The 25,451-nt window shown below is 38.9% G+C and overlaps 1 protein-coding gene across 2 annotated transcripts; it reads right to left on the bottom strand.

Moving 5' to 3' along the window:
- Positions 1-866: 866 nt before the first annotated feature.
- On the bottom strand, positions 867-24,192 carry ATP6V1C1 (ATPase H+ transporting V1 subunit C1). 2 transcript variants are annotated; one of them, XM_040586643.1, is made up of 13 exons: positions 24,080-24,192; positions 18,636-18,818; positions 16,132-16,199; positions 14,879-14,964; positions 13,806-13,900; positions 9,027-9,118; positions 7,833-7,931; positions 6,269-6,337; positions 4,812-4,904; positions 4,631-4,724; positions 4,032-4,129; positions 2,707-2,833; positions 867-1,479 (listed from the first exon to the last, which is right to left on the bottom strand). In XM_040586643.1, the coding sequence occupies exons 2-13, from the start codon at positions 18,765-18,767 to the stop codon at positions 1,384-1,386; spliced, it is 1,149 nt and encodes a 382-aa protein (XP_040442577.1). In that variant the 5' UTR covers positions 18,768-18,818; positions 24,080-24,192; the 3' UTR covers positions 867-1,383. The 2 variants fall into 2 exon arrangements, with proteins under 2 accessions (XP_040442577.1, XP_040442578.1); XM_040586644.1 differs by lacking the exon at positions 24,080-24,192 and adding an exon at positions 22,774-22,955.
- Positions 24,193-25,451: the final 1,259 nt, after the last annotated feature.

The following is a 25,451-nucleotide window of genomic DNA, read 5'->3' as shown; positions in this document are numbered from 1 at the left end:
TATAGACTTCAGACCCCATGTCGTTATCAGTAGCTAGATACAACTCCTGCACTCAAAAGCTAGTCTTCTAATAATTAGATCTTAATGTTGACTTATCAAAGACAGCAAATTCCTCATAAGTGCTTCTGGTCCATGATTAGAGATTCTGTAATTGAAAACTCTATACTGCTTAGATTCACAGTACTGGTATTTTCAGTTAGGGACCAAATCAGAAAAAAATCCAGTGGTTACAGTACTCCAAATGCTAATTTTGACAAACCAGTGCTCCTCCAGTCTCAGTCTTAATTCAAAGATTTAATTTAACTGTAATTTAAAAATACGGTTTTAAAAGGTACTGCAGTTTTTACCAAGTACTTAGCAACTAGAGTATGTAAAATACTTGTAATAGCTGTGATAACTGCTACCAAAATAAACAACCCCTCTCTATGTACATATGTTATATTCCCTGTATGGTAGAAAGGATGCAGTCAAAATTAAAAAGCGAGCACCTAATAGTGCTGTATTCAAAGTCATAAAGTAGCCTCAAGCTTCAACTGACTGAAAAAAATAATCAAAAAATCCCAGGTTAGCCTAGCTTGTTAGCATTCTAGGTTACTCCCATCTTGCCAATAACTGTCTTTTGTTTTCTTTAGAGTCAAAGATACAAACACGAAAACCATCTATACACAGGTTTGGTGGCCAAACAACATACTCGAGCATTTCTGCACAAAGCAAAAGAAATACCTGCAACTCTTAAAAGTATTTGTGCTGAAGTCAACTGTATTTCTGTACCACTGCATGCAGGATGCAGCATTGGCTTTACGACTTAATACATCGCCTCAGTTTAAACACAAGTATTTACAGTTATACGTGCTACAAGAAAGTGACACATTTGCACAGGTATGTTTATTTTTTTCCTGTGTTTACAGTGCTTCAACTGTAATTTTACACCATTCAGAAAGCACAATTTCATACCAATTTTACATACTTTACATCACAGTTCAACAACGTTAACACAATTGTATCTACTAAATCAAATAAACAAAATGGCCATGAACATTTACACTATTCTTCTGTAAACAAGTTTTTTTTAATAAACAATGGTAAATGTAATTAACACAGACCACCATACGAAAGAGGAATGAGCTTTTCCTTAAATAAATCACTCTGTTTATAAATATTTCAGTTCTCTCAATATACATTTACAGACATAATTGGTTAAAAGCAGATTACCTACACTGTTCTTTAAAAAGAAAACGTCTAGAGATGGACCACTGTGTGTTAAATTCACCTAACATAAGAAGCAAGCATAGGATTAGTAGAGTGTTAGAAGTATTACTGTACTTCAACCTCAATTCTGTTTGTTTACACCAACACTGGAAAGATTGTCACGTTAGGGAACTTTTACTTGAATTCCAGCAAGTTACAATCAATCTTGTAGTACACATACGGGTAGTACTCCTGCTGACTGAGGTTTAAGCCTGGAATATCCATAGTTGCCTGTAAATAAAGTTTTGAAACCAGTTATACCCTTACAATTCAGACTCCTGTTCAGAAGTAGATGAAACATTTATATGTTTTAGAAGCAAACAGTCTAGGCAAGACTTCAGGGCTTAAGTTCAAGAAACCGTTCAAGCAACACACAAAGGTAGAACTTCGACAAATTAATAGCAGTATTTTTCAAAATGAAATACAAGTGCTTTTTCAAAATCTTGAAATACAAGTGCTTTTTCAAAATCTAAGTAGTTTTGTATCAGTAAATCCTCATCTGTTGCTGTAGTAAACACACTGCCACTAAATGGAAGGCTAAGTACTGCAATTATGGTTTACTACTTCTAAACAGTTTATGAAAAGAATGTTACAGGGTGCTGAATGATCCAGGAAGTTACATGAAGTTCAGCATCTTTAATTTTCACCTTAATTGCCTCACATCCCCCTTCCCCAAAAAAAGGCCTGGAAATACTTTGGAAAAACATCACATTAAATACAACATTAAGAAAGATTATTTTTAGCCTTTTTACATTCAGATAAACTCATTGTATGGTCTATCTTTAGTTAATCTTTAACCAGGAAAAGCACTACTTTTCAATACAAAACAAATTAGTAAAATAAGCCTCCCAGCAAACCAGTTTTAAACATGAAAATAACGACTTCTACAGATGGAAAGGGTGACTCCATCTTGACATCAATTCAGCCTCCTTCAGCAGAGAAGGACAACTATGTTAACTTAAAAACAATGATAGCAATGCAACCAAAAAAAAAAAAGTTGTTTCAGTATTAAGGCCACTGTTACTGCAGACTGTGGACAACTTGTGTATTCCTTCCAGACTCAGAAAAGACACATGGTCAAGTTCCTTAAGTCTAATTTCAGATCAAAGTTGACTTTGTTTGAATTCTTTGAGGATATGAATATGTATGCAGTCTATAAGATATCCTCCCATCAGTAGCAAGAAAGAATGCAGTAAGAAGAAATTACATGAGACACTTATACCAGACAGCTAACCAAATGCATTGGTTGCGACTTCAAAAACCATCTACTTCGCAAAAATGTGAAATACAATTTTTATAAAAATAGGCATTTTTATAAGGAGACAATTTTCTGTACTGTAAGAGAACTATGGACAATATGGAGAAGTGTAGCTTTTTAATAATGTCAATAGACTGCTTTTTTGTTTAAACAAACTGAACCTAATATTGAAGGGGAGTAGCAGTTACAAAAATACTTACATCAATGATAGCTGCTGCACTGCTGTCAAGGTGTTTGTATAAGTCATACAAAACCTCCCTCAATTTCTTCATTGTTTTCTTATTAGGCTGAAGCAGCATTGCCTGGAAGTTAACTGGCAAACCATACCTGAGGAAGTCAAGCAAAAAACTATGAAAATGCTGAAATAAGATTTCTTTTATTATTCAAAGCAGAATTTTATTTTGAGAAAGAATCCTATTGCTGAAGAGGGAGTTCTGCTCATTTTTATTTTGGCAAGACCATTCTGTTTTACAATTCATAAGGTATCAAATAAAGGACAACTTGTTTCTTCAGGTTTTAAATAACAAAACATAAGTGTAAATGCTTTCAAAATAATTTTAAATCCTCGAGTACTTAGCACAATTCTCAAAGTTACCTGAAGTCTTGGACTGTTTCGAACATTACAATTATTTTACTTGCAAGACTTTGCTTTTGCCACTAGGCGGATAATCTAGTCTCTACTCAATCCTCCTTTCTAGGTGTGCGGAAACAGTTGCTAATATTCAAATCAAGTTCAGCTTTCTTCCTTACTCAATTTTGTCATCAAAACAATCCCACAGCAGCTAAGAAACAGGCTAGATTACAAGTTAATGTGGTTGGTTTTTTTTTTCTTTTTCACCTCTGGTTGTCTCCTTTATAAACAATATTTGATATTAGTTATCAAAAAGACTAAAAAAAACCCCTTTCCATTTTCTAAGACAGAAGTCCTTCCAACTCTAAAAAAATCCAGGTCCTTCCTTCTGCAGAACAACTACAGCTGTTCTTAAGTCAACTTTAAAACTACACTTCCGGACACATACGAAGAAAAGAGCATCAAAGTTTTACAGTTAGAATATTCAATGGTTTAATACTGAAAAGTTTAGATGGCAAAATTCTTAGAAAGCCACATTTTAAAGAAAATGCATATATTTTAAGATGTCAAGCTATACTACTCAAAGCCTGAATACTTTCTATTCTGAACTATTCATATTTCCCACTTAAATAGAAGATATAGTAAGGTCTTCTTACAAGCACCTCAAAGCAAGCTAAGAATCAGCAGAAATGCCTTGCTGCAACTTACAGAGTACCCATAATTCCTAAAGCACTGGTGGAAAGACTATTCAAAGAGAAAGATACACAGTTATCTATCTCAAATATTCCACAGCTGGCAACAAGAGTTACTGCCATCAGCTATTCTTACTGCCTACTTCCTTGTTTCCCCCTTCCTAGAGAAGTGGCATCCACACACCTCAGTTCGGTAAACCCAAGGTAGACAAATTCTTACAAAGTCTAAGAAGAAAAGCACAATTCAGGTCTACCTCATTACCTTAAAACAGATTCAACAAAAACTCGTAGTGCTTTCACATGAATCCATGCAATGAAAGCTTCACTGAAATTAACTTTCAGCCACCGAACCAGAGGGCCCTGTGAAAGGGAAGAGGGGAAAAAAATTACGTTATTCAAACTTCAGAAAAAGATCAGCACATTAAGCATGTTTGAGCAGATATTCAGATATTCAATATCTGATATACAGATATTCAATATCTGTACTATAATACAGACGACTTAGAAGGCAGAGTTCACTATGGACATAATGGCTCAAGGTTGTTTCAATACTAAGTAAAGAGAAATTTAATGAGAATTCTGTTGTCTCTTCGGTATGATTACTTCATTCAAATGCTTGTCTATTTTCAAACTTCAATATATTATCAGCTGCAACGTCAGCACTTGGTTCAACACAGTAGGAAGCATTTGTGCTACCAGGAACTCAATTATCTCTGAGCAGATTAGCTGCATAGCAGGCTGACTACCTCACGTCATCCTTGCAATGCTTTCTCAGAATCACAAGTTCATGAAATGGTAATGTAGCAATAACAAGTCTTAGATGTCTCATGTTTCTATAATGACTAGTTTATACCGACTTACAAACTGTTTCTTCTTGTCAGTTGACAGTCTATTCATTTCTTCTTTATCTGCTTTCATCTCTTCTTCATTATACTGGAAATCACGGACCATAAATCTGCAGTTGAAATTGAATAAAATCAAAAGTGGCTATCTAGAGATCCTTCAAAGCATGAGAGACAGAACACACAAAAACAAGCCTTACTTATATTCTCTGGCTTTATGCTTGAAATCATCCACCGCCTTCCTGAACAAGGTGACATTACAAAGGTAACTGTCTTGATCCTCAAAGAGTACACTACACAGAAAAAAAACCACCAGGTGTCAGAATTAATAAGGTTCAAGTCACCACAGATCTGACGTACAGTAGCTTAAGTTGTACTTTATCATTACTAGGCAAGAACAAAAACGTAGATAATCAGATGGGATTAGTTCCCAAACTAAACGCCTCGTACAGAAAGTAATTGGAACTTCAGCAACTGCTCTTAATTACTCCCTTTGTAAAGGCTGGCAGTTTCCATTTCATATTGAGAGACCTCGCCACTCAGAAACACTTCATACATGTCTGTATTTGTTCAAGTTATAATTATTTTACAGAAAAAGGAACTAAAGCTGGTTTAATACTGAAAAGTTTGGACTACAGAATTCTTAGAAATGTGTGTTTTAAAGAAAAAGGAAAGGGATTTAAAAGAGAAAAGGACACAAATTAAAGACATAGGCTGGTAAGAAAGAGTTTCTTATGCTGTAAAGTCAACGCCTAGATTTACTATTTTATAGTTTAAGACAATACTGCTTATTTTGAGACTTCCCCTTAGGAAAAAAGCGTGAAGAGATTTAGACTGTTCCTCAGTGTCAGACTGTTTTCAATACAAGCATTATTCAACAGTTTAACAAGCTGCCTCTTAAGGTACCCCTAGGTCATGGTTTCCCCATAATTAAGAACTATTAGCAGATCTCCCACTAGGCTTAAGTTTTAAAAATCTGATGTTCAGATTTTTTAACTGGCATAAAGCTGGTAATTTTGATCTACCTGATCAAAACCCTCAGTTAAAATTAATAATACATCAATTCTCTGTGCTACACATTGACTTTACTTTCAACGTGGTTACAAAACAGCTGAAGTGGCTTAACAGTACTATCAAATCCAGGCCTCAGTCTTGCCCATCACAGACACGAAGCACCAGCTTGGTACCAAGGGGCTTTGTTAGCCCGGAAGAGGCAAGTTACTTTTCTTTGCACACAAGAAAGCCATCTACACTTCAGTTCTTCATTTTTGAACAGCCCCAAAAAAGTATATGTAACTTGCTTCAAGTCCTCTGAAGACAGGCATAAAGCTTACAGGCTAGCAGCTAGTATTTGTTGCTGAGCGCTACCATGCACTAGCTTGAAGCTGAGTGTGCCTGGCCTGAACTAGATTAACTTTTCAATTCTTTTACTTTCCCCACCTAAGTTAGTTTGATAATTCTGTTAACCCTAGAGTTCAAGTTCCTTTGAATCCTTTCCTTCCTCAACCACAACAAAATTATTTGATCAGATAAAACCATAAAGCTAGACATTTTGACAAGTGTTTGACCAATCACTAAAATTCAAAGTCAGTACAAATAAAGAACACTTCCAAAATACAGCACATACAAAAATGAGATGTAGCATTTAACAACTTACTTGCTGGAACGTGGTACAACCATCTCTGCTAGAGTTTCATATTGCTTAACCCAGTCGTTATAATTTAACCTACAGAACACACGGGTTATGGTTAGACTTTCAGTACTGCAGTAAGAAATCTTAGATTAATGGATCAAGTTTTTCCAATAACACTGAATGACTAAAAACATTTAATCATCACCTACACCAAGCAGGTGTAGGTTGTCAGAATTACACAAGACATCAGGGACAGTCCTCGTGCTGGTTTTATAGTCTATTTAGCAATAATCTTAATGATAGCAAAAGTAACATACTTTATCTTCAGTCTTCATATAAGTTTACAAGCATGAAATTTTTGAAATCGAAGAACTGTGAAATTATATTAGTCATCATTAAGTGCAGGGGACCAAGTGGACTTAACTGTCTAGGTTTATCAGAAATTCCTTGTATAACTCTGCTCTTCCGAGTTACTAACAGGAAAACTTTTCCCACAATTAAAGATGGGTTCCCCAGAGTCCTGCACTTGTCTGAAGGACTGAGAATTTTGAAAGCCCTGCCTTTCTGTAGTTGGCGGCGAAGAGGCGTCACCCTTTCAACACCAAAACAAAGTCAAAGGTAAAATAACAGTTGAGATACACTAACCACCTGTTTTCTGCTAAACCAGGGTTCCTCAAACTTTTTAGCCAGGGGGCCGGCGCGCGGATGCAGTGGCAGGCAGTCATCTGCGGCTGCTTGGTTTCCACCCCCAACCCCCGGCGGGGGGTCTGTAAATACCGGGGGCTGGATTGAGGACCCTGGGGCGCCGTATCCAGCCCGCGGGCCGTAGTTTGAGGACTACTGTGCTAAAGCCACTGCAAAACTGTTTTGCCTTCATGTGACAAACAGCCTACCGGCTATCTTCACAAGTTAGAAGCTTTCTTTGTTTACAGCTCCAAAAAGACAGTCTAGTGCCATTTTCTCATTTTACAATAGTCTTCAGGACATCTGCATCACCATTTTCCTTGGCCAGGGGAAAAGGTGGGGGTTTTTTGTTTAAACATTTCAGACAGGAACAACCTGTTCCCCCAACAAACCTCTGACATGACATAAGCAGTGTTCCACTGGTAGAGACTTACCTAAGTAAAAAACCAGTGTTCTGGTAATCTGAAAAAGCGCAGAGCAAAGCAGTAAAGAGTTCACTTTGCTCACTAAGGGCTGAAAACCAGCATAGTCCTAACCAGGATAATTAAATCATTAAGCCTTCTAATGTAAAACAAGTCATGTTTTTGCTCAGTACTTATTATTTTTGTAAATAACTTTGCAACATGACTAGTCACCAACTAATATTAGAGATATAAATCTAATCTCCAGTTAAAGAAATTCACGAGTACTCAGCATTTCTTATGATGAGTTCCCATGAACAATGGAATACAGGCACCCAGGCTCATTTGCCTCTACTAACCATTCAAATGTTTGTGTTTGTTCATCCAAGAAAACTCCAAATAAATTTAGATGCCCTTTCTTACAATTTCACAAGGTTGTGGGATCTCTCATTTGATTTAAATTTCTTGTTTTATTCTGCTCTTAGGACAGACAATAAACTTACTTCGGAACAATCACTAATAACGTGACCAAATATTCTGAATCGAGTACAAAGTCCTCTTTCTTTACAATATCAGCAAGACTTCTGGTTAGCAAGCTTCCCCTGCAGAAAAACAAAGATAACCAGAGTAAATACATATTTAAGAACTGAACTAATCTGGACAACAGTTTCCAGTGCTTGACAGTACAACATTTTCTAGAATGTATTTTACCTAAGCATTTGCTATTAGCAGAGCAAACAAAACATCCTCATACGTATTTCAAATCTTACTGTCTAAAGTCACTGAAAGTTTTTATCAGTAGCTCCACTGCTGTGCGCCATTTCCATATTCCCAATACCTCACTCATTTAAGAAGCCTTTTAAACTCTCTTAAAAAGTGCTTTAAAAACACAACAACCATTAAAATCATTAATTGTGAAGACTAGTATATGGAACCCAAGTTACAACTAACCTACTACAGACCTACATACAGAACCTCAATAAAAATCCAAAGCAGCTTGTTACCTCATATTCACAAAAGACTAAGAAAATACACAGATTTAATAGGGCTTATCTGACAAATTACCATGGCTTAACACGTAACTAATGGCTCACTCATAAAACGGCTATCATCAGTATGACCCATGGCTCTGAATCGGCCAGCAGGCTCGTACCATTAACTGTAATGGTAGGGCTGGGTCAAATTAATCAACCATATTTGCGCAAACTACTGTACATCCACTGGATTTCAGATAATCATCACAGGTACGTGACAAGACAGCATGCAGTCCTTGTTTAATTTGTTATCTGCATGTATGCAACAGCTGTCTCTGCTGGTTAATTCTGAGGGAAGAAATCCAGTAATATTGACATGCTTGAAACATAAATTGCAGAAAAGGGAAAGATTACCTTGTTTAGACAGACACTGAAGTAGTAGTGTTACGCACAATTTTAACAGCAAGCTTCTCTCAAAAGCTCCAGCAATTTGTACTATTTGTACATGCTTTTGTGTATTTCATATTTGCTTATCAATCACAAGTGAGCTATTACCAACAAGACAGCTGGTAATAAATGTGCTTTTATGACAGCTGCTATTCAAGATTGATAAACACCTTAAAAATATATCAAGCTTAGAGCTTGTCCCTCTTCACGCATTACTAAGTTTTCATGGGTAGATAACTTTCCTATGCTACATTAGCAAAAAACAACATGACTTACGCATTCTTTCTTTCCAAATTCTGAAGGTTCCCTTTCAGATTATTGTATGCTGAGGCTCTTGCTTTTAGATCATTGTCAATCTGGTTTACTCCCTTGAAGACAGAAAAGTAACAGTATCTCAAGAACTAGAATAGTTTTAAAATGATTTCTTAATTTCAAAGCTTAGATCTGCCAAGAAGAACTTAATAAAAAATACACAAGTTAAAATGTTTATTTCTCTAGTGTTTGACAAACTTCACTCAAAACTCAGAAAACTCTAATATGTAGAATTCCTTTAAGGGAAAATCAGCCAACAATAGAAATTACACATCCTCTTCTGGCATCAGCTGGACATGCTACTGCACCAGCTGTACACTTGTGAACACTGGGTACCATTTCCTCCAGCTGTTACCTCACTTCTCATTACACTTTTCCTCTCAGAGTTTCAGTGACAAGAATGATGGTACAGTTTTGAGCAGCAAATCAAGAATTAAGTAACCCAAGCATTATTGCTTTGCATCATCTACAACAGGGGTCCTCAAACTTTTTAACCAAGGGGGCCGGCGCACGGATGCAGTGGCAGGCAGTCATCTGTGGCTGCTTGGTTTCCCCCCCGCAACCCCTGGCGGGGGGGGGGTGGGGGGTGGGCAGGGGGGTCTGTAAATACCAGGGGCTGAATTGAGGACCCTGGGGGGCCGTATCTGCCCCGCGGGCCATAGTTTGAGGACCCCTGATCTACAACTTCAAAAGAAACCGTTGAACTGTCTTGGCCTGTTGCAGTTTGCACCTTTTCTTGAGATGAACAGCCTTGGTCAAAGACAGATTATCAACTAAATGCATCATCTCTTCATTCCAAGTGGCTGTTACTATTTACAGTTCTAAATATTACCACAATTATGTCTTTTTTTTTTTCTTCCCTAGAGCTACTTCCCATTTCATATGTTTGCAAAGGAAAATACAATAAATTATATCACCATCTCCCTTCACAAAGTCATCTTTTATGCTGCTGTTTTACATTGGCAGCGGCTCACAACTATAAAGGAAAAATCTGTTTTATAGAGACTTTCTTCATTTAGTAAAAATTTATGTATTTTGGAATGTGTTAAGTCCCATTGGGCCAGTTCCAGGGTAGACAGATAAACAACATTTCAGACTTGAATACAATTTCAAACAATAAAAACATCTGTCTAATCAAGTAGAGGCAGCATTCTACATTTACTGTCACAGCAGCCTTCAATCATCTTTCTAACTTTCATATCAAAGTCCCAACTACTTTACTGTTTAGACTCAGATTCTGACATTCAGCTTGCCATTGCTGTTTAAATAAGCCATTCCCTCCCAAATTCAACATCGTCCTGGATTAATTAGCATGATTATCAAAAATTATTCATTCCCAGCTAGGTAAACTTGGAAGCAAGTGTAAGAACAAAAAAACAAATAAAGCAACTAACAGGTCTTAAACATCCGATCATACTGTTTTTAAGGTGTACCTCATACAAGGAAGCATTTTGAAAATCAATACATTCAGCAACAGTTGGATAACTAAAAGAATGTGCTACAGCATTGGTCTGGCATCGTAATCCTGCTGCTCCCTCCCTCACTGCCTCCTCACTATGGTATGTAGGCACAAGCATATAAAAATTCCCTGGGAGAAGTATACGAACACAATCAAGGGACTCGCCCTTTATTTGGGCTTAGACCATTGACAAAACAATTTGTTTGCATAGAACACTTCAGCTGGGGATCCAGATATGATTTTATTTCAACAAAGTAAGTCTCTCAAAAGCAATATCACTTATTTATATAGTGAACTTGTTTATAGTAACACAAAAGTTTACTTGTCTGTAGTAAGAAATTCTGAGTCTTTAAAAGCTTGAACATGAAGTTTCATTTGGCAACACGTTAATGGCTTGCACCCTTTACAGATACAGCAATGTTTTAGACAAAATGCCCTGAAAATAAGACAATTTATTTTTAAACAGATGAGTATTTAAGGTTGTTTAATAACTTTGACTGATATAACCTTTAGCAAAGCATGTGGCACTTCAGCAGGCATCACAAAGCACACACTCATTAAAATTTTTGTACACTACAAGAAGTGGCACTTTTTTTTTTTTACAGCTCAAAGACAGCATTAAGGGAAAAATTAATCAGAAGCTATTAAGACAGTAACTTTTTGCATTTGGACTTTTTCCCAGACCAACAACTTTCCCTTCTGCCTTTTCCAAGGATCCAAACTTTCAACAACAGCCTAACTATGCATTGCTTAATGACAAAAAGCAAAATCCACTGATACCAAACACTGCTTTTACAAACTAGTTCCATTCATCATTTCCTAATTGTCAATACTCTAATTGCTCTCATTTGTAAAGTCAGTAGCCTTTTAAAAGACAACTGCTTAGACAAAAGCCAGTTCCTGCTGCACTGACTGGAGTCTACCATAAACAAGAATGAGCTTTGCGTCCTATTAAAATGTTAGAGAACGCAGAGCTGCAAACCCCAGTGTCACAGCAGGGCTCTTGGAAATACTGCCAAATGAAGCAGCAATACAAACTTCCTTTTAGTAGCAGAATTGGTGGATAACTCATAAACATCACTGCAAAATGAGGCAGACTCATGATATTGCTAAAGAAAGTATCACTATAACATAATGGGCCTATTTCCACACATCCCAAAACGCAGAAATTTAAACCACTTACACAGTCATCAGCAATATACAAGCATCTTCTTGTAACTATACAACTGAGCTGTTGCACTTTAGCAGACAGCTGGGTTCCTGGAAATGTTGGACTAGGCCATTAAGGGTATTGAGGTTGTCTCCTTGCGTAACAGTCTTACGACTATAATTTCAAACACAAAGAATGACTAGATTAAGTGACAGCTCTCACATGGCACAGACACCATTTTCGACGTCTTCAGTATTGACACTGGGTTTCACAACACTTCTGAAAGTTAAAACCTAAAACCACTTGATGGATAGTTTCAGTAGATTTCCTTTTATATTAAGTGTTTCCAACACTGCTGTAATTTTCCTTAACTGACTATTGCAGTTGCCATTACTCTCATTTTGGCAGACATCAGAATCTGCTGCTGTAGTGAGTGAGGAGAATGTAAAACCATACAGGAAAAGTAGTATCTTGTGATATGACAAGTTTTTCAAGTTATTTTAACATCAATGTTTCAAGAAGCTTCACGGATTTTAATTAATGTGGCTTATAAATTTTCCTGCATCTTCATGTTTAACCACATGCCAAAGTGAAGATGTTAACTATGTCAGGACTCTGCTTTGAGACAAAACTCCTTCAAGTCCTGCGACATTATCTCTTAGGGGTCACTCTTACAAGCGTATAAGGCAATTTCAGTCATCTCCCTTCTCTTCTCCACTTTATGGACACACATCTGTGGCTCATAATTGAAAACATTTTTCAAACTATCTGAAATTAGATTAATTACATAGGTATCCCTGAAGCTGTCTGTATAGAAGACAGGTACAGCTAAACATGCAGAGAAATGGAAACCCTCAAACAAGATGATTTAGGCACACCTGTTCCTCTGCATTTAGTATCCAGTCTAATAACACAAAAAGGTCCCTAAAGCAGATGAAGAATGTAAGCCAATTATTTATCTTAAAGTTCTGGTTCTGGAGTACAACTTTGCTGTGAGCAGACGGTTTATGCAGCAAACTCCAGAACACAAGATAACATGCATTGAATCCTTGACAGTATTTCAATAAAGGACATATTCCTTCATGTTGTTTGTTGCTTTTTTCAACAAACTTAATTGCTACAAAACCAAGTTCTATACTATGGCAACAGGTAAGCTCCAAAAATGAGGCAAAACACAGCTGAAGATGTTCCCTCCACCACCCCCTTTTTAATTCAGTCATGTATTAAGATTTTGTAATCTCTGCAAAAAAATTAAACTAATAGTTTCAGGAAAGAAACTAATATCTAGAGAATCTACAGTTACAGCAAAGCATGAGTCTGCCAGCACTTACCCCCATCCCCACCCTGATTATAGTTCCCACATACCCAGCACCAAAAACTATCTCTATAGGTACCCGAAGCAGCTGCTTTTTTTCCCTGGGTTTTGTATTTTATTGACACAGATAATTCCAAAAGCCAGTTTGCAGATTACAGAAAAGAAAAAAGAAAAAAAAACACAAAAAACACAAAAAAACAAACAACTGAAAAAGTTTGGAAGACGTTAAAGCAAGGGTAGCTTACAGAGAACTCTTTCACTGTTTGAATACCGCAAGTCACTGCTGAGGACCCTATCTATGCTCACAGCAAGTACAAAACAAATTAAACACCTGAAGTGAAAAAAACTTTACCAAGGTAAAGACAAGTGGAAAATCCATGACAACACTCAAATGAGCCTTCCTTCACCTAACACTGAAGGCTTACTTTTCCCCCCTCACAACGGTAGGTTTGTTCCCTGGTTCACTGCTAGTAGCCCACAAAGTTTGAAAACATCAGACAAATGGCATGTCAGTACAGCAAGACTTAAATGTAAGTGACATTATCTGGTAGTTATGTATTTGTTAACTCAGCGATCTCAGGAAACAAAAATGGGCAAAGACAGCATGATGGCCTTCAGGGAACGCTCTCCAAATCCTATCCCCATCCTAATACACCCTTTGGTTACTAAAACACAGACACTGCCACCAGGTTCACTACTATTGTTACCAAAGCCACAAGAACTTAACAAAAAATAGACAAATAGCTTTGAGTACCAAGTTTTGTGCATAAATATCTCAAGTTCAAGCAGAAAAGTTTTACAAAACACAAACTACCTTACCTTTGCAATAATTTCTGAAATATTCTTCAAGGATTGCTTGATTGGGTATTTGGCCATATCCCACTGGAACCTTGTTATATAGGTGACCAAGTCAACTAAAATTTTAAAGAACAATTTTGTTACGATAGACTATAGACTGATGTATTATTTTCCATGTAGGATTGCTGTAACAGAAGAGAACTGTAACAGATTGTGGACCTTCACATGTATGGACCCTGTTGCTTAAGAAATTTGAAAATTAACAATCAAGTTATCTGTGACCTCTGCCTTCAGATATTGGTTTCTCCATGTCTGTAAACCCTAAACAATATTTACTATTATGTCAATGATGGCTGGGTAAGTACAGACAAGACCAACTATTTTTTGCTGTGTTTGAAAAAAGGGTGGGAGAAGGAAGCGTTACAACAGGGGAAAAAAGGCTGCAAAGATTATGTGGGTCATCTGAAGCAACAGTTTTGTAAAGCCGTCTATGAGAAAGACTACTCCAAGCTCCTCTTTAAGAATAACCGTCTTAATTAGGACCACTGCATTTGTCTTCATGTTAATCCACTCATTTAAGCCCCTCTTGCACCAACACAAGTTGTGTTGTATTTTATGAAATGACTTTGAAAACAAAATATTGATTTAGAGACCAGTGCAACTCTCTACTATAACAAATGGACAAGTATTTCCATGAAACAACTAGTTTTATGAAGACATTTTATCACAATTTGAGAACTGAGTATTCCAGCAAAGCTTACATAAAATCATACCTATTCAGATGACAGACAAATACAAGAATGCTTACAGTGATCAGTAACAGTAATTTTTATGTTCCACCAGAGACCAGTGATGACAAAATACAGCCCTAAAGTATCAAAATGTTTCTGTGAGTATTTAACATGTAGATCTAATTTCTTGCCATTCTGAATTCTACAATTTGTTTCAGGGCAAGTAACTCATGAAAAAAAGTACTTCCATGTCTAAACTAGGCTTTCAGAACATCATACAGAGAAGCAGCACTCAGTATATTTCAGGATCACTGCCTTTCCTCCTACACTTTTAGGATACACATATCGTGGTTAACACTTTACCTCCATTAGCCAGAAGATTCTCCTGCACTTTATCTTTACTGTCTTCTAGAACATCAGCCATATACTGGGCCACTTTCTTTACAACACTGAAAAATGAAAGATAAAAGATATGAAAAAAGAAATGAAAAAACCCTGCCATTTTGAGAAATACCATTTATGAAACTGATCTGAAATTGCCTGAGATTGGATCAAAAAAGGAAGAGTTGATTGCATTACACAAGCTTTCCAAGAGCACAAACCTGGCTCAGTATCTGACGGAGAGCAACTTCTCAAACACATGCCAGAACTTTATTTAAATCCTTCTCTAGTGTTGCTACTCATCAGTTCTCAACAAGGTGAGGCTACTTCCCTTGCCTCCAGGTAACAGTGGTTGACCCCAGGTGTAATCTCACTATATTGCAACCCTTTTTTGAAGTCTGCAGTACTTTCAAAATCTTAACTCCTTTCCAAAAATAGATAGCAAGGTAGAAATCACCAAGAATCCAGATTAAACACAAAGCAACCATGACAATGAAACACCAGAGATAATGGAAGAGCTACGGAGAAACCCTAGCCTTAAGCCCTCTTAAGGAGAGATCTGAGATCTGACACTCAAGACCTCCCTTCCTCACTAGAAAAGATATGTTTAATACTACTCACATGTGCCATGCCAAATAGTCTCCTTTTCTATCTAAACCCAGCTACTTAACACTTCTCCCCTTGAAACAGAAGATGGCTCCACAAGTTCTGGTTATGTGAAAATTTTTTAAACTTGCTCAAAATCACTTTCAAAGGACCATCAGTTTCTTCAAAATTAATAGGTTTTGCCTTTCAATATAAATGCTGTTTAATCATCTCTGTAGACTAGGAAACAATGTGGTTACCTTCTCAAAGTCTGTAAATAGCACTACAACTTGCTAAAAGAACAGTTTTTACTCCATTTCATCATCAATTCCTGCAGCTGTCAGGCCCAATTCGTAACAGCTCTCCAAGACCCAGCAGCACAAAGCACTACTACAGGGAGAACCATCCTTCATCAATGCATAATGTTCCACTATTCCACATGAAATTCAGATTTGATTTTTTTTCAAGTACAGATATAGGAAAAAGAGCTGCTTAGCTTTCTGAAATCTTAGCTTGCTCACTGTCTGCAGAGGATCACTACAAAACACAAAAAAGCTGGAAGCTGGAAATAACCTGTGTATTATTAGGACTCAGCAAACCATCACATCATTATTTTAATATTTTGTATGCTAGTGAAAATAAATTATTACCCTTCCACAAACGCATCCAATTTAGCCAGCTCATCTGACAAACCAACCAAAACATCCAGTGTGCCAACCTAGAAGGAAAGAAAAATGCATCGACAATCGCATATAAACCTAGAAAGATTAAACCAAATGACAATAAAAGCTAACTCTTTTGAACAGGTAGCTTTGCAGAACTACATAAAATGTTGTACTCTAAGATTTCAGACTTGATGATTTAACAAAGTCAGACTGTTTCGTTTGCTAAAGATACCCCTAAAGCAGCACTGTATCAGATCTAACTCACTCCGGTGCAGTTTCAGTCCTGCATTCCAGCCATCCAAAACATGTTAAAACAACTTTTACATTCCGAATTGGCTGCACTTCCCAGAAGTCACTTGCTTCAGCACTTCAGCATTTGATTTACTACTTTAGATCAAATCTGTAGTTTCTGTAATCAGGTATCTTAGTGCTGGAGGCAACCAGAACATTAAAAACTTTGAAGATAAAAGAGTACTGCAGCAGTCAGACTAACAAAAGTCTGGACTTCCTGCATCTGGAGTAATGGAGTATCTGGTGTGCCTACAAGCTTTCACTCTTTATTCCTTCCCCTCCAGAAAACATTTTCTTCCCTAATTTCATGTAATAATCTAGAGCAACACATATAACTTTATGGGCCAGGGATGACACTTACCATTTTAGACGTTTTTAAATTACACAAATTCAAACATGAAAATTACAGCACAATAAAATACTCTGTTTAGCTCTTTCATAAACAAGTCTCAAATAGGTCTAAGACATCAAAAAGAGTGAAAACAGTATAGCTATCCTCAAGCTAAACAGCCAAAGGGTGATTATTTTTAAGCAGGTCACATAGTAAGTGGTTTTGGTTCTCTCTTCAAGTACTTCAATGTTTTGTTCATTCTGTGCAATGGAAGTTGGAGATACCTCCAAAAAGACAACTCTTCTTACCTTTAATATTTTAGCTACTAGTTCGTATTTCTTGCTGATCTATTATTAGGCATAAGTGAATCTTCTATCTAGACAAGATGCCATTAACATTATTTTTAGTGTAGCATTTTTGTTCTATGTATTTGACCACTCAACTTTACGTGATTCCTGTTCTCTAGCCTTGAAGCAGAAAGGAGCACATTAAGTATCGTCACAACCAAATCACCTTCCATGCCCCACCTTCTTCGGAGCTATACGCAGAACAAGGAAGCTAATGTTTTGACTACTCACAAGCCACAGGGCAAGTAAGTCTTAAGCAATAAGGTTGCTGTTCAACAGAGACTAAATCACTGAGTTTCAATGAATTTTAGCTAAAGGATCTCACTCCTTAAACCAGTTTTACCAGGTCCACAGAAGCCAGACTATTTTCCATCGTATTTAAAGTATACTCAGCTTCTGCCCGTTTTAGGAAGTAGAATAGAAACAAAACCAATCGTTTATAACCCTAACCAGCCACATCAGTTTTCAGTGATAACTCTTCTAAATGCTGTAGGCACCCTACAGTTTGAAAGCCATCCTGACTCATGTTTAAGGATGTCCTGGGAGAAGACAGACATTTCTTGTGATCTTTCTTCTTATCTCTTCTAGTACATCTCCTGAAATAAGTCAGGACAGCCTAAAAGTGAATGTAAGTTATGGCAGTTGGAAGACCCTCTTAAAAGACACACTGAAGCACTTTTTGCCCTGGGCTCGTTCCTTAGCAGAGACAGGAACAAGGCATCACGCCATGTGAACTTGATCCGTCCTGTAGACAGACTGGTAGCATTTTTTTCCTCTTCATTTTGACAAGCTTCGATGAGCTTTCACTCAGTTAAACTGAGCTCACAATTCTTGTTCAAGAAACATTTCAATGACAGGATAGACCTTTTCTTAATGAATACACTGACTCATAACTTTTCTATAACCTGATAATTGTATTAATCTGCTTTCAGATTTTATATGTGTTTGCTTCTCACAGTAACAGTTCAAACCATTTTCTTTCCATTTTCTGTAACACGTATCAGCAGGTCAAACTGGAACGCTCAGCTACAGACATCCACTATTCTAACAAAAGAATGTTACTCCTGGACAGGGAAAGGCAGCAGCTGTTTGATCAACCCCTGTATTTTAAATTGAGCTTTTTCACTGCGTCTCAGCCAGAAAAGGAGCAGACAATTCAGAAGTAAAACCAAACAAAACAAAAAAAACAAAGGAAACCATATAATCTGAACACTGGGATCACAAGTCTCCATTTTGTTCTAATTTTCTTACTCAGCTAACTGCTATAATCCTTGGGAAAAAAATCTGCTGTATTAGCTCACTGAACATTTAAAACTTATAGAGTGAATAATTTTTTAACATAGAATTTCAGAAAAAAGATAACTGTTGTCTAAATTATTTTTTTGATCCATACAATCATCAAAAGAAACCAGCTGTTCTCTCTAAAACATCTGCAAGTATTCCCCATCTACAGTTTTCATCTAAAGAAACAAAGACAAAGTGAAACACACTTCTTAGGACATGATATGGGGCCTATGTACCTTCAAGTCCGGAATATTGAACTTTGAATTAGTAGAAAGATTGTTATTTTTTGTAGTTGCTGCATGTAGTTTCTCCCATGTCTGTTGACAGGTTTTTTCCCCAGGAGCAGAAATCAGCCAAAACTCAGTCATTTTTCTGTCTTTATCTTGACGCTTTCTGCTTCTGAAGATAGAGGGAAGATGCTAGTAGAAGGGAAGGGAGGGGGAAGAAAGAACATCTGCCATTAGTTCAGGATTCAAAGCTTTGCCTGAAGAAAAACATCTCATTCCATGTCATTAACGTGCCGTTCCAGCCACTGTAACAGATTTTACCAAGAATATCACATGGTTCCAAATTTTTTTTCCTGTCTTTCAAATCACATTTGCACAGTTGCAAAGTCTTTTTAAACCACCCATCCTGAAAGTCAAAGTGGGCTGAGTGTGCAGCACCAGCATCTTTCAACTGCAATTCCACAAAAAGATTATAAGCAAACAATCTAACTGCAAATAAATCCAATAAAACAGGCCCGAAACGTATTTCCACAGCTGTATATATATTTTCCAGCACCTATACAACAGACAATGTTTTCTGAACATATAAGAGGAGAAAAAAAAATTCAACTCCGACGTTGCAGCTTTTCCAATCATTTTTCAGATTAGGACAGTGTTTTAAGTAGTACTAAGTGACTAAATGCCATTTAAATGTGATAAACTTTAGTTAATTCTTTCAAGCAAAGAAGATTCTCCTGGAAGCTAAACACTTCAACAAAACAGAGGATACTTTCTAGTCTTGGTATCCCTGTTGACATTACAGACTTTCAATAACATCACACATACCGGCATTAGTCAAGACAGAGGTACTAAATACAAATTATGTTGAGCTGCTTTGCAAATGAGCTCAAGAAGTGTATATACATTCTGTCACTAAGAAACAGAACAAACTGGTGGAGAGTTACTGGATTTTTTTAATAAGGGAGTGAAGGACAAAACAAAAGCATACAATGACAGAATGTAAATGTCGTATTTTGTATTTGCAGTATCCAAAGAGTGCAGACTAACCTAAATTTCACAATGAGCACAGAATACAGCACTTTTTAGAGAGAGAATCAAATATTGTATCTGTAAGAATTAATACACAGTAGCAAAGTTTGCCCAAAACAACACACATAGGTCCTTAATTTCTGTAATCTTTCTAAGGTCAACAAGTTATCAAGGCTGTTGAAGTTAAGAGATCAGCTAAAGAAAGGCTTGTTAGCCGATTCTTTTGTTCAGCTACTCAGAAAGCCTAAAGCTGAAGAAAGTTAACCAACCATTAAATTAACACCATGAAGCACATCTAGTCACTGGCATAACAGTCATCCTCCTTCAATTAAGGAGCCTTGTTTATAACAAGAGATGATGACATCCAGTTATCGAGGTTCTCGATACCATACACTCCATGATGTCTGGCACTGAATTATCACACAGACAATGCCAAGGCAGGTACAGATAACAGAGATCAGAATATTTACAAGATCAGACACATGTCCCATTCCACAAAAGCTTCTCCAGCCTGACCCAGCATGGTTCTGGGCACTCTCCTGAGCTGTGGCCACACACCTGCACAGCTGATTCTATTCAACAGCAGAAAGTCAAGGTCTCGGAAGTTATCTGTGCTCTCCTCACTGGCACTACCCTCTCTTCTCCCCTAGCAGGTCGCCAAAACAGGCTGGAAGGAGAAGGGATAAGGAGTTCTTTGCTTCTGGAAATAGTATGGATGAGAAAAGAAATCCTATCTCTGAGAAGGATGGGTGAAAGGACTGCATATACTTCCTCCCTCATGCTGTGGCCTTGACTGTGGGGGAAAAGTTCACAACAGCAGGATCAGAGAGGGGGGTGAAACCCATGCGAACAGCCCCTCAGGTCCCTCATACTCCAAGTGCATACTGTAACAATCCTTAGTCATACTGTACTGATGATTTTGATATCAGAAGGTATCATGAAAAATAAAAGCAACATCAGTCATCACCATGTTACAAGGGTTCTTTGTTTAGTGCCAGCTGGATCATCTCACATAATGGGTCTCCATGGGAGGTCTACTAATTATCAACAGCTTGAAATTAGACTAAATTTCCTCTTATTCAGACTACTGTGATGCATTATCTTCCTTAATACATGCCAAACTCAGTGAATCCACTGCACATTTCTTCCTACACTTCACTAAACTCTGGCCCTATAAAAGACATGTCCAAGTTTACAGTAAACTTCACCCACACAGGGAGACACCACTACAGCTGACACACACTCTTAAGTGTTTAAGCTTTAAATTGGTTTTTGTTTGGATTTTACTAGACTAGGACTAGAAAAGGCTTTGGAATTAATGTTGGATAAATAAACTCTTTTAGATGGTGCCAGCAGCAGCATGCAAATATGCAAGTGAAAGACAGAAGAGCCATAACATAGAAATCCATAATCCTATTCAGTAAGACAGATGGTGCATAACGTTCACATGTTTTCCACTAAAACATAAATAGCCTCTACAAATACACCTAAAGTTTCCAGAGATTTTATCAGCTAAGGAAACAGTTACATGTTTACAATGACAGAGTCTCATTCCCTGCATTACAGGTTGGGAAAAGCAGCTCACCATTAAAGTCTAAACATCTTTTCCAAGGAGGGAAAAAAAAAAGAAAAAATCTGTAATGGACTCATTGCAAAGAATAACTGCTTTCGATAAATACAGTTTTCCAACCTTTTAAAGTTAGTTTTTGAAGACCAACAGTTCAGACTTCACATGACAAGTCTACCATTAAACAAGCCTGAAGTTACAAACACCTGACAGACCTGCAGCAAACCTTTTCAACATGCTTAAAATCCAATGATCTAGAGCACTTCATGATTCCTTAATATCAGAGGCAAAAATGATTGTTCAACTGAATAACGAGGGTCTTTTTCTACTGCTCAGAGTGAAGGGGCACAGGCGGAACAGTTGTAGCCCCCAGGAATCGTTAAGCTAGTGGACTTCTCCCCCACCATTTTTGTCTGTGGTTGGTTTTCCTGAACTTCTAATAGCCATGGGAAGTAAGACAATTTCCCATTTCAGGTACCTACTCAGTGGAGGTAGTGTCAAATACATACAAGGAAAAAAGCTCAGTAGAAGAGTTTTAAATGTTTGTTTGTATGTTTGTTTTATCTGAGGGGGAGACAGAGTTTGAAATCAGAACTATGGGGAATAACAAATAAGAAGTAAAGACCTAAATGCTACAGAATGGTAAGAAAAACAGAAACAAATGCTAGCTAGCCAAAAAAATACATACTGACCTACTGTAAAATGAAAGCCATGAAGTTTAAAGACAAGGACCACAGAATAAAGCAAGAAATACCAAGTGTTCAAATAGAACCTAGAATAAGCAGTAAGAATGGACAAATGACCTGCTGTTTACACCGTGTACCTCTATGACCAGCACCTTTTTGTAACGTATGGGTGAGTAGTTTGTCATAGTATGGTCTCACCTACCATTATCAGCTATTTTTGTTATTTCAATTGCTTCTGATATACACGCTTAAGAAATATTCGTAAGTATTTATTATATTTATGACGAGTATACATAAATGGAATTGTCTACAACACATAAATCTATCAATTTACAAACATTCAATACTACAGCACAAGTACAGTTAATCAAGCTAACGCTGTCAAGGTGGTGGTTTTTTCCTAAGCATTGTCCATTCAGGACACTCCCTACCAAACTAGGATAGTAAGTGAGTAGAAACTATGGCTCTAGTTCTGCTGAACGTGGATAGAGCCCCTGTTAAGGATTAAAACTGCTTTTGAAGATGCCATTGTAAGCATTTTCTGGCCAACCACAGCAAAAAGTGTTTACTATACAAGGGGGGGGGGGGGGGGGGGGGGGGGGAAGAAAAAAAATAAGACAGGAAAATAAAAAATAAAGTTTATACAAGAATCTCTCTATAGACCATGCTGAACCACAGTTCAGGACTTCCAAGAACAGGTTCTGGAATTCCAACTTTATATACAGCACTGAGCTAGCTACCTTGCTACTTATGATTCCACGATTAATAACATTACTATTTTAATACCAAATGACCAAACCATCCATATCTCAAAAAAATAAGTATTTAACCTTGCAAGACCAGCAGTGCTTTGACCCATTTTTACCTTGTTCAGTACTCACGATGAATGCAAGTTTTCATTTATAAGTGTGTAATGCCAGAAATTCATTATAACACACTTTTCTCATTTCAGATTCAACAGCTGGGTAGCATCCCATAAGAGTTTCCCTTGACACTTGCTCCTAAGCACACCTGCAACATAACTTTGAGGTGTAATAATCTTCCATGTGCTGTTACAAAGAGATGTAACATAAACACATTGCCAAGACGTTTTGCTAGTCAGATAAGCACAACTCATCTATAAAATGCTAAAAATATACCAACCCTTAAAGCTTTCCTTTAGAGTACCTTTTTTTGAACCAACTACTCTAATGCCCAAAAAAAGTTCGGTATATTATTTCAGCATGTATTTTGCATTACTACTCATAATTTATACTGTTTAATTTCTATGTTATTAGGAAAAATGGATTTCCAAACAGAAGACACTCAACCAGTATACTATACTATAAGTAAAGAACCCACTAAACAGATGTTTCAGGGCCATACTTGAAAAGACATACAGTGATGTCAAAACAGAATCTCAGCTACGACACCCTGCATTGCATTTTTCAAAACCAATGCAGCTGGGGGAGGGGACAACTGTTTCTTTTTTCCTATTTAGCTCAACAGGAAAGCTCAGTTCACTAACGCAACTTAGAAGTCGCCCAATATCCAGCACTAAGTCCCCAAGATGTTATTTCTTCAAACTCGCCCGCAGAAATCTCTCCTGATGATTGGCCTTTGCCGCTTCCACATTTCATAACGAGAAGCGGCCACAACGAGGAAGCCAGGGCTACACCCGGGAAGATTTCACAACGGAGAGCTCACACGCCTGGTGCGGTGGCAGCTGGGGCTGGCACACGGGTGAGGAGAGCCGGGACCCGCACTCCTCCCCGAGCCGCTGATCTGGATCACGGGGATTAGACGGCAGCTCACCTAACCCGGGCGGGCAGCAGCTGCCCCGGCAGCCCCCGGCGCAGGCTCCCAGGGCCGCGCTTTCACTTTGTCCTCCACATGATAAAAACCCCAGGCCGGCAGAGCGGCGGCAGGGCAGCCCCCGAGGCGGTGCCGAGGCCTGCCAGAGCCCCTGAGGCGCGGCGGCTGGCGGGCCCCTGCAGTACCGCCGGGCCCGGCCAGCGCGGCCCTTCGCGCCAGGCCCAGCGCCAGGGGAGGCCAGAGCGCTGCCCCAGCCCCTTGGGGCGCGCCGCGGCCCGGCCCGGCCCGGCCCAGCCCAGGCCCTCCTCCTCCTCCTCCCCCCGCTCCGCGCCCCGGGCCCGGCCACGCCGGCAGCGGCGGCTCCCGACGGCGTTTACCCCTCACAGCTCCATCCCCCGCCGGCAGCCGCCGCCGCGCGCCGCCCGCACACCCGCCGGCGAGTCACGTGAGGCAGCGGGTCAGCTGACGCCGCCGCAGCGCCGGTCACGAGACGGTGTAGCGGGGCGGGGCAGCGCGAGGTGCTGACGCAGCGGCGCGCGGACCCACAGGCCCGCTCGGGGCGCTCGCCGCTGCGGGACCGCGGGTTCGAGACCCGGGCTGGCCGGGCCCAGCGCGATTATCACTTCGGTCCTCCCCGCCACACGGCCAGGGCTCGCCCGGGGTGCCGCCGCTGTCACGGGCACCGATAGCCTCCTCGGGGCTCCGAGCCAACGTCCCGCGGCCTCCACGGCCCCCTCAGGCCGGTGGGCACCGACGAGGCACCAGCCACCTCAGGGCCTAGCCTGCACCGGCCGCCTGAGGGCCCGGTGGGCGCCAACCACCTCTGATAAATCTGGGGCTCATTAGGAGATTTGTGGGAAAACCACATATGGAGCAGAGTGGCCTCATTCACCACGAGGAAGCAGATATTGTGGAGGATTTAATATGATTTTGCCCTTAGGGCAGAGAAGGATAGGCAGGGTTGGAAGCATGTACATGTTCTTGCTGTGGTCGGCTCATTTTCCTTGGATAGGCTTTTGGAAAACACATGGTCTTGGAAAATGCAGTGGTAGTTCAGTAATCAAAACTAGTATACCAGTATATGTGGACTTAAATGCTTTACCACTACAGGTCTGCGGTGAAGGACTTAGGAAAGAAGACAACATGCATGCAGCTGAAGAGTGGGAAATGATGGACTTAAAAAGAAATTATTGCAGTTTTCTTTTGACACCCTTTTTTCTTGCCTCACACAGTAATTGCTAAGTGAAAAATAGCAGGTTGTAAACTGCTGTATTACTAGCGAAGTCAATTCCTTTTATTGTGTGAAACTGCTTATCATCTTAATTCACAGTATTGTCTGGAGACAGCAGGAAGCATATAGAGAAAGCAAACTATTTCGATTTGCTGGTTTTGGTGAACCAAACAATTTATTCCTATTTTTCTCCTTTTTTTCAAGTAGGTGAGAGTTGGGGCCATCCTATAGCTATGGCTGGCTAGTGGGGGAGGCACAGAGCAGGATCACACAAATGCGATCACAGATACAAAAAAGGTGACTGCATCATGCCCAGCCCAGCCCAGCAAAGGATGGGGCTTCATGTCTCTTGGCCTCTAGTCCAGTGGTCTTCTCCCCCTTAAGTATTTATGGATCTGGCAGCTGCGAACTCTGCTTGGTCAAGTTCAAAGTGTGAATGTTCTTAAACAATGCCTAATGTGGGAGGTCAATCTTCCTTTGGCCACTTAGGTTGTTCTTCAATCCCAGAGGCTTCTGAA

This window comes from Falco naumanni, chromosome 3 (assembly GCF_017639655.2).
Source record: "Falco naumanni isolate bFalNau1 chromosome 3, bFalNau1.pat, whole genome shotgun sequence".
In the NCBI taxonomy this organism is placed as follows: Eukaryota; Metazoa; Chordata; class Aves; order Falconiformes; family Falconidae; genus Falco; species Falco naumanni.
The sequence above is the reverse complement of the archived record's forward strand: the minus strand, read 5'-3'. Positions and strand labels throughout refer to the sequence as shown.

What these genes read in the sequence shown, in the direction of transcription:
- ATP6V1C1 (XM_040586643.1), bottom strand. Translation starts at nt 18,767, where the DNA reads ATGACTGAGTTTTGGCTGATTTCTGCTCCTGGGGAAAAAACCTGTCAA. An exon ending in AATTTGGAAAGAAAGAATGC is followed by an intron (nt 7,932 to 9,026) that starts GTAAGTCATGTT and finishes GTTTTTCTGCAG; the next exon opens with GGGAAGCTTGCTAACCAGAA. An exon ending in CATAAAGCCAGAGAATATAA is followed by an intron (nt 4,725 to 4,811) that starts GTAAGGCTTGTT and finishes TTTCAACTGCAG; the next exon opens with ATTTATGGTCCGTGATTTCC.